Source organism: Ascaphus truei, chromosome 6 (genome assembly GCF_040206685.1).
Source record: "Ascaphus truei isolate aAscTru1 chromosome 6, aAscTru1.hap1, whole genome shotgun sequence".
Classification (NCBI taxonomy): Eukaryota; Metazoa; Chordata; class Amphibia; order Anura; family Ascaphidae; genus Ascaphus; species Ascaphus truei.
In genome coordinates this window covers 37,560,357-37,569,937 of record NC_134488.1, presented here as the reverse complement: position 1 = coordinate 37,569,937, position 9,581 = coordinate 37,560,357, and the positions used below count along the sequence as shown (strand labels likewise).

Here is a 9,581-nt window from a genome sequence, read left to right as displayed (position 1 = left end):
ACCTCCCTAGTCACAGTCGTGAAGAAGAGAAAACTACATTCTCTTTTTTAGACTGGAGACAATCCAGGGATCCCAAACATGCAAGGGAAGCAATAAGGGACCTATTAGGAAAAGAGAACTCCACAATGGACAACAGAAAATGAAAAAACACTTTAGAGGAACGAGAGGAGGGAGAAAAATTGGGCAAGGTACAAAAACATTAAATAAATGCATATACAATAACATTTTCAACATTAGCCAATACCCTATTTCTACCAAAGAAAGTAAATTGTTATCTAAAGGATTATCCTTTGCACGAGTTACAGGACCAGACAGTTTCAAATTATACATAGACGTTCATCGCTATGTACGTAAACTATGTCTTAAGAAATATTTTCTTAGAGATGCTCTGTCTAAAATTGATTCTAATACCAATTTATCTATTGCAACTACCACTTCTACTCATATTACTTTTAAGAATCCGTCTACCTTCTTCCCCAAATTTGTAAGTTGCCCCTTTATGGACACATTTGCTCAAATGGTAACTGATGATTTAGAGACTCCAAGCCGCAATTTCAAAATTAAAACAGATAATTTAAGTATCGATGAAAAACTCACCTTACGTGCACTTGAGGAAAATGATACCATCATTATAAAACCGGATGATAAGGGGGGGGGGGGGTTGGTAATCATGGATAAATCCTATTATATCCAGGAGTCACTCAGAATCTTAGGTGACATATCTACTTACCAACTCCTCCCCTCTGACCCTACTACACAGTACCAACAACAACTTTTTAATTATTTAACATTAGGTTTAGATCAATTATAATTACAAACAGGAATTTGATTTTCTTTACAATATTTACCCCAAATTACCTCTTTTTTATATAATACCCAAAATACATAAAAATATACAATTCCCTCCTGGTCGCCCTATCATTTCTGGCATTCAGTCCTTAACATCTCATTTATCCCAGTATATTGATAGACAGTTACAACAGTATGTTACTCAATTACCTTCATATGTAAGGGATACTACCCACATACTGCAGACCCTATAGGACATTCAATGACAACCTCATTATTATTTTGTAACAGCAGATGTTAATTCTTTATATACAATCATAAATCATGAACAAGGATGTGATGCTGTTTTGAATACTTTAAATAATGATCCGTCTATTTCTAAGGAGCATAACGATTTTCTTATTTTAGGTATTAAATTCATACTTTTTCACAATTTCTTTTACTTTAATAAATCATATTATTTACAGGTATGTGGCACCGCCATGGGCACCAAATTTGCATCTAGCTATGCTAATTTATTTATGGGCAGCTGGGAACAACAACACATATGGTCCGGCTGTCCATATGGTGCAAATTTGGTGCTCTGGCGGCGCTACATCGACGATATTATTTTTATTTGGTCAGGCACATTAGCACAGTTACAGGACTTTAAAACATATATGAACAATAACAATAATAATCTTAAATTTACATTTGTCACCAGCCCCACCAAAATAGAATACCTAGATTTGGAAATATCAGTTGTAGATAATTGTATTCACACCAGCACATATTTTAAACCTGTACAATCTAATAATTATCTCCATGCACAAAGTCACCACAACCCCACATGGGTTAAAAATATACAGAAGGGTCAATTCATTCGATTAAAAAGAAATAGCTCACACTTAGATACGTTCAATATCCAAGCAGAAGATCTTAAAAACAAATTCATAGAAAGGAAGTATTCACCATAGGATTTAGATAATGTGATCACTGAAGTTGCTGCGATGGACAGAACCAATCTTTTGAAATATAAAAAGAAAAATATTAATAAAACAACCAATTTGGCATTTATAACCCAGTTTAACCAAATGGCACCCAATAAACATAATATTTTCAAAAAGTATTGTCCGATATTGAAAAAAGATAAGGAATTAGAAGGTATGCTACCAGAACATCCCCAAATTATATTCACCAAAGCCCCTAATATAGGACAAAGATTGGCACCAAGCTGTCCATCGCTGCAACCCATTCATCGAAAGATGGCCTCCTGTGAGGGATACTTCATCTGCAATAGATGCACTGCTTGCCAATATAGCATAAAAAAATCAGAATTTACATCAAATAACACCCTAAAAAATTATAAAATAAAACAACATATCACGTGTAATAGTTCTTTTGTTATTTATTTGCTTGAATGTCTATGTGGTCTGCAGTATGTGGGTATGACCACCAGATCTGTCAAAAGACGTCTGTACAAACATATATAAATATGTTTACTGTATAAGACAGGGGGAATTTAAGACGCGAGTCAGCTCTATGATTAAGGACTACGCTAGTCCGAAACGCATCAGAGTGTGTCCCCCATACCATGTTTTTTCAATAAAAATTCATTTTTATTCAACACCTTGGTGGTCTCCCATTCCTATGAGCTGTGCACCGCTGGAATCTTCGGATCTGTTCTACTACAATTCATATTATATCCCTGTTACTGTTTAAAATCCAAACATTTCGTTCTGCTTTAACTGTATAATTCTATGTAAAAAGAATACCATAAACATTTGAAGATTGTGTAAGATTTATATAAAGAACAACAACAACAACAAAGATTTTCAAGTTTCAATCCAAATTTGTTTTCATTTGTTTGGAGGGGGGGATCGGGTTAATGGCCTACATGTTTTTGGCTGTCTGGATATTGATCCTCGGCCACGTACATTTCTCTGTGATCTGCCTGCCAATGTTTGAGATTGTTGGTTTACAATATTTTGCCACTGTGGCTGCTGTTGATCTTCAACTACATTGGTGGTTGCTTGTGGCTGCTGTTGATGTTCAACTACATTGGTGGTTGCCTGTGGCTGTTGTTGATGTTCAACGACATTGGGGGTTGCCTGTGGCTGCTGTTGATGTTCAACGACATTGGGGGTTACCTGTGGCTGCTGTTGATGTTCAACGACATTGGGGGTTGCCTGTGGCTGCTTTTGATGTTCAACGACATTAGAGGTTTGCTGTGGCTGCTGTGGATAATCTGCAAGATATTGATGTTGTGGCAGTTGTCGATAATCTTCCATAAATTGGTGTGGTGGCTGCTGTCGATAAGCTTGACCAAATTGATAGGGTGGCTGCTGTCTATAATCGGCAGAAAATGGATGGTGTGCTGCTGTGGATAAGCTTGAAAAGATTGGTGGTGTGGGTGCTGTTGGTAAGATTGGACATTTGGGGGGGGGAGCATTGGCTGCTGTGGGTAAGCTTAAACATTTTTTTTGGGGGGAGCAGTGGCTGCTTTGGGTAACCTTGAACATTTTGTGGGGGGAAACAGTGGCTGCTATGGGTAAGCTTCAACATTTGGGGGGGGGGGGGGCAGTGGCTGCTGTGGGTAAGCTTCAACATTTTGGATGTGTGGATACTGTACAAAGGCAAAGGTATAAAGTTCCATTCTTTCTGGCTGTGGCTTTGGCTGTGTGTATACAGCATTGTGGCCTGGCTGTGGCAAGGGTGGTGTGGGTCATGATCCCAGAAGAAGTTCATGACTGAACGAAACCAGCAGGAACAAGACCAAGGCACACCTCCAGCAAAGGACCTTAGGATCCAGGAGAGCGTTGGAGCGCTTGAGAGTTGCAGGAAAGCAGCCAGACACCACCGGAGGACAAGCTGTTCCTAAGACTGCAGTACACTGTGATTTTACTCACAGCATCTTGTGAGTAGGATTCCAGTTTTACATGAACTGGACCAGTTGCCTGCTTATTGTTTATATTTGTCATTTATTTTTATTTGTAATAAATTAGCTCCTCTTTTTCAGCCTTGTTTTTCACTGTTTATTGTTGTAAGTGGTTGTTTGTCCTTTTTTTGTGTTACATGTTTGTTTGATCAACAGTATTACACTATTATTCTTTTCCCTTATTCCACATACTGTATCACGAGTCAATTGGCTGTGGACTCATCCAATTTTGGAAGCACAGAAGTTCAAGCTCAAATTTGAAGTTTTTCTTCACTTGGACATTTATCAGACTGATTTTGGACATTTTTAGGCACCAGTTTCTATTGTTTTTGTTGTATTTCCTTTTGACTTTGTTTTGGGTCATTTATTCCTGGCAGCCTTGCCCAGTAAGTGCTGGGTATATCCGTGTTTATTACTAGTTTGCACTTCACATATATTGTTTAGCTTGTAGCGCTATTTGCACCATTCTTTTTTTCCATAATCAGTGTAAGAGGACGTGTGCAGAGGTATGCAATGGAGACTTTTTAAGGTGAAATTAAATAAGGCTTTTATTGCGCCTGTTTCTTTAAGTACACACAATGCTGAGGTTCAACTCTGAGGACGTATGTATTTGCAAACAAAATTATTATGTTGCTATTTGGATCCTTAAGAACGTGAAAAAGGCAAAGGCATTAGATATTGTACTTGGAAATCATTTATTTTTATAAAAAAACATTAGCAGTAAAACTTTATATTCTTAGCAAGAATATTTCAGTGTCCAACAGAACATGAGACAAAAAAATAAAAGTAATATTTCCTCAACAATTCAAAGCCCAGAATTCAGTTTTGCAAACATTTGCTATTCCAATGATTGCCCTCATATATTGCTATTATTTATTTTCTCATTCAATAGGTATTGTGCACTGACAGAAGAAAATACATTTACTGATTATAGAGTTTTGAAGTGAAACTTCTTTAGTGGCACCTCATTCGAACTGGGGCAAAAATGAATTGTGGAGACAGAAATAAAATGGATGTGATGTCAGTGCTGGCAGTTGAGGCCGGGCTGTGTTCTGGCTCAGCCCGACCCAAACAATGATCCCAACCACTGAAAAAATCAGATACGGCGGCGGCGATAGCCGCTGGCGCCGCTCCTAATGGCCGCCGCTCCCCCCACGGCGGCAGATATATGCAGCGGCGGCTATAGCCTCCGGCGCCGCTCCTAACGGCTGCAATTCCCCCTGTACAGTGACTCCTCGGGCTCTCTGTCCCAGCAGCGACATATGCGGCGACGGCAATAGCCTCCGGCGCCGCTCCTAACGGCCGCAATTTCCCCCAGGTGAAGAAGGGCACGGGCGGCATCTGGGGCTCCTGGGACCAGGCCCGCTCTCTGTCCCAGCCATGCGCTCTGCCGGGCTGGAGACTCAGAGCCCCCCTACGTATGCGCAGAAGCGACTGGCAGCGGCGCCCTTGGTGAGAGGAGCAGGACGTCCGGGCGGCTCAGTATCGGCCTCTTCACCCCTCCCTGGCTCCTCCCCTCTCCGGCTCCTCCCCTCCCCGGCTCCTCCCCTCCCCGCCACAGTCCAGACAAAACCGGAGATCCCGGGAGAGAGGAAGAAACGGAGAGGCGGGGGGGAAGGAGCTGAGAGACGGCAGGGGGCAGACTAGGGGCGCTGCTTAATACAGGAGGAGGAGGGGAGACTAGATGTGCTGGAGTACTCGATAGAGTGTGAGAGCAACAGGTTAGTGAGCACACAGCCAGCAGGGAGGCTGTCACCGTGTGACTCACAGAGAGGTAACCAGACACACAGGGAGAGAGAGGTAACCAGACACCCACAGGAAAGGGACTGAGACTCACACAGAGAGGTAACCAGACACACACAGGAGAGAGACTGAGACTCACACAGGGAGGTAACCAGACACACACAGGAGAGAGACTGAGACTCACACACAGGGAGGTAACCAGACACACACAGGAGAGGGACTGAGACTCACACAGAGAGGTAACCAGACATACACAGGAGAGGAGACAGGCTGCCGGTTATAACAGTCACACGCACAGTCACACTCACAGTCACATGCACACTCTCAGTCACACGCACACGCACAGTCACACTCACAGTCACATGCGCACTCTCAGTCACACGGGCACTCTCAGTCACACGTGCACTCTCAGTCACACGTGCACTCTCAGTCACACGCACACTCTCAGTCACACGCGCACTCTCAGTCACACGCGCACTCTCAGTCACAAGCGCACTCTCAGTCACAAGCGCACTCTCAGTCACACGCGCACTCTTAGTCACACGCGCACTCAGTCATATGCGCACACTCAGTCACATGCACACACTCAGTCATACGCACACTCTCAGTCACACGTGCACTCTCAGTCACATGCACACTCACACTCACACGCACACACAAGGAATTCACACTTAGTGCAAATAGCTAATACAGGGAATGTGTGCCGAGCACGCGCATTATAAGTCAAATGTATTTGCGTTTTGTCAATGAAATTGTATTTTGATTTTTAATTAAAACATCACCTATACAAATACAATTTCTGTGACAAAAGTCAAAGAAGTTTCACTTACTATGCGCATGCACAGCACACAAAGCTTTTTTTTTTTTTAATGTTTGGAAAGGTCCTGTTGGACACTGTAAGTTGAGGAATCAAGTAATAATAAATACATATTGTTAGTTCTCTCTTATGTAAATATTAATCTGTCAGAATTAGATCATTAAACCTCCCTCTCCTTGCGCGCTATAACATACACAAGGTGTTCACCATCTACCAAATCACAGCCCTTTCTGCTGGGTAGCACATCCATATGCTCAATGACATACCCTGCATCCCTGAGAGCCTCTCTTAAAAACTTCTCATCAAAGGTCAGGGAAAAGAACTTGTGCTCACCAATCATATAATATGTCCCATTTAACACCCCAAAGAGTAACAGGTGACCCCCAATCTTCAGTAGTGATGCAAATTTTCTCAGGTTGCTCCGGTAAGCTTCCTTGTCTTTGCTAATAAGATGTAGGCACCAAAAGCTGATCACACAGTCCACTTGTGGCAAGACGACAGGGTCTAGAGGTTTGTCTTTAGAAACATCCCATTTTACAACCTGTTTGACGACTCTTCTTACTTTGTCTTCCTTTACCTGCCACTCCTCTCTGAAAGTATAAACAAAATACTATTATTAGTGTCTGAAAACATATATATATGTGAAAGTAAAATGATTGACAATAGAGATGAGCTAAATATGTTGCACAAAGTCATACAATGCACATTGAAACCCTTCCACAATGGCAGAATATTCAATGTAAGGAAATGAGGACCTTTATCTCATTACTAGCTGAAGTATGTGCTATGTGTATCAGGAGATCTCAGCAATACATGTCCCCCATTATTCCTTTATATGGATCACTTTAACTCCCATAATTCCCATGACATGGACATTGCAGCTTTCTGTAGGAATAACCTGTGATCAAGAATGAAAGTGTAAATCATTGGAGTCACTCACAGACTGCTGGTTTTGCAGCAAGTTTAACATTACAGGTTCTATTTCCAGGTCTGCAAAATAGGGACAAAACCAGTGCAAAAACTGCATCAGATTTATCATAGAAGGAATCCCATTGATAACTGTAGTGCAATTTCTTGTTCACCTCTCGCAGTCTAGGACTTTGATAAAAGATCCATTTTTACTCTGGTGATAGAATTTTTACCCCCAAATACCCCCAAAATACCATTAATCACAAGGGAAATTGACAGAATTTACATTTTTTTTAAACACATTACAATTTATTTTCAGTGGCAAAACTTCAAAGACCAATCTAAACCACAGAGAACCCCCCGGCATTTTCTTTTGTTTTACACTTTTAATTCACTGGCACATACAGGTGTTATTTGTCTTGTAATAATGTACAGGTAGTCCTCACTATCCAACATTTCAATTAACAACGAATGGCATATCCAACGCAACCCTATGGGCCATTTTTAAGTGTCCGAAAGCGTTGTCCAATGCTCACCGCCACTGATTAACATGGGACTCACTTTACAACAGTTTCACTATCCAACGCTACTTCCAGAACGGAGTTCGTTGGATAACCGAGGACTACCTGTACTTGGAAATATTTTACCTGTTGCCTTCTAGGTCACAAAGAGCCTTTGCTGCATATGACCAATCAGGAGTTTCTGGATCATTTTTAAGCCATTTCTCAAGTTCTTGGATGCTGGGGTCACTAAATTCTATCACAATAATCTCTTTGAAGATATCACTGGCTGATAAGAGCTGGTAAACTGCTGGGCCAGAGGAGATATCAATCAATGTGTCTCCTCTCACACGCCCTGCACCAGCAGATAGAAAGAATAACATACTTTCATTATATTTAACAAGTTTTTATGGTATTGAAAAAAGATTATAAATAAAACTTCCCAGGACATTAATCCAATACAATTAAAAAAAGAATACATGTAAATACAGTAGGGTATAAGAATAGAGTATATACGGTATATCTAAATGATGCATTATCTGTGTTACATTTTATCTCACTGAATGCAATTTACTGTACTGTATGTGGGCGCGCGCACGCAAACACGTGCATGCGGCAACGCCGGAACCATAATCCCAGCGTTAAACAGCTTTTTCTGCACAGCCTGGGTCAAATAAGTGCAGAGCCAGAAACCCTACTCATAGACAGCTTTGTTAACCGTTTTGGTCTGATCAGTGTGAGGTTGTAACTGGCTATGCTGACTATTTACTGGCTATTTTCTGGTATAACCAGACACAAAACAGGTTATGGTGGTTAATAAAATGACAAAAAAAACTCCACTGTGCAGTGTACAGCAAATAAAAAACACTTCTAATTAAATAAATGAGTACGTTTTTTTTAATAATCTGTAAATTTACTTGTGTAATAAATATGCATTCATTATCTGTATATAAAATATCTGTCAGTCTCCACAAATTCATTCTATGTTACCAATAAATATACAAACCTGAAGAAAACGTTTCATGCAATTTTTTCAAAGGGAATCCCACACTTTCATCTATTAAGGGAAAGTTTTCATCACAGAAGTATGTGTCCACAAGTCCTTTTGGATCAAATTCTTCATCATGATAATGTTTGTGGAGACTGGGATCCATTGCAAGTCTTTGGTGCAATCTTTCTGATGTGATGTTGGATAAGTTTGTACATAGTTTTAAGTCCTTTTAACAATCAAATACGACCCCTCCCAAATCATTAAAACAAATATTAACATTGGATCATACTGAGCTTTTTTTTGTCACAAGGATTCTTATTGCATATATTGACCCTTCTAATATTGTACAATATTCTATTTCTTATTAATTAGTTGGCTTTCTGCTAGTTGAGAAATCACACGTCATCTCATGATCTTATAATGTTTTATAGTTTACTTAAAAGAAAAAGAAACAGCATTTGTCAGTGTCAGTACAGCAAAGGTTAATTAAGGCTTTGCTGAGCTGCAGTGTGTTTAATTCACGACATCCTGAATAGATATTTACCCCAGGGATGTAATTAAATCATGCAGAGGTTACATCATGGGATGAAGCTTTTGAGCTCTGTTTATATCAGAACACACAGAAGTACATTAAATGTCTGTCAAAGTTACACAATCCCACCATCATACCCTGTAACCAGGAAGGCTATTATGTGTGTGACCCTCCTCTGCCCCCCCCTTGCCCGTCTGGTATGGAGTAAGGAAGAATACTGTGAGGTACAGTAGTGTAGGTGTGGTTTAAAAAGGGTGCCAGAAAAGTTATTGTACAAAAAGGACAAGTTTATTGACAGGACAGGCTTTCACTCTTACAGTTCTCTTCCCTGGAGTCCAGACTGCTCCACAGGGAGGTACACACGGCTTATACAGTATCACTTC

The 9,581-nt window shown here is 40.5% G+C and overlaps 1 protein-coding gene across 1 annotated transcript; it reads right to left on the bottom strand.

The window, feature by feature from the left end:
• Positions 1 to 6,314: 6,314 nt before the first annotated feature.
• LOC142496430 (nicotinamide N-methyltransferase-like) lies at positions 6,315 to 8,849 on the bottom strand. The gene is made up of 3 exons (XM_075603127.1): positions 8,682 to 8,849; positions 7,823 to 8,030; positions 6,315 to 6,856 (listed from the first exon to the last, which is right to left on the bottom strand). The coding sequence occupies exons 1-3, from the start codon at positions 8,827 to 8,829 to the stop codon at positions 6,427 to 6,429; spliced, it is 786 nt and encodes a 261-aa protein (XP_075459242.1). The 5' UTR covers positions 8,830 to 8,849; the 3' UTR covers positions 6,315 to 6,426.
• Between the last annotated feature and the right edge of the window lie 732 nt (positions 8,850 to 9,581).

Coding starts and splice junctions, on each gene's coding strand:
- LOC142496430 (XM_075603127.1), bottom strand. CDS start 8,829: ATGGATCCCAGTCTCCACAAACATTATCATGATGAAGAATTTGATCCA. Junction 8,031..8,681: donor GCATGAAACGTTTTCTTCAG/GTTTGTATATTT, acceptor CTGCTGGTGCAG/GGCGTGTGAGAGGAGACACA. Junction 6,857..7,822: donor TGTGACCTAGAAGGCAACAG/GTAAAATATTTC, acceptor TTATACTTTCAG/AGAGGAGTGGCAGGTAAAGG.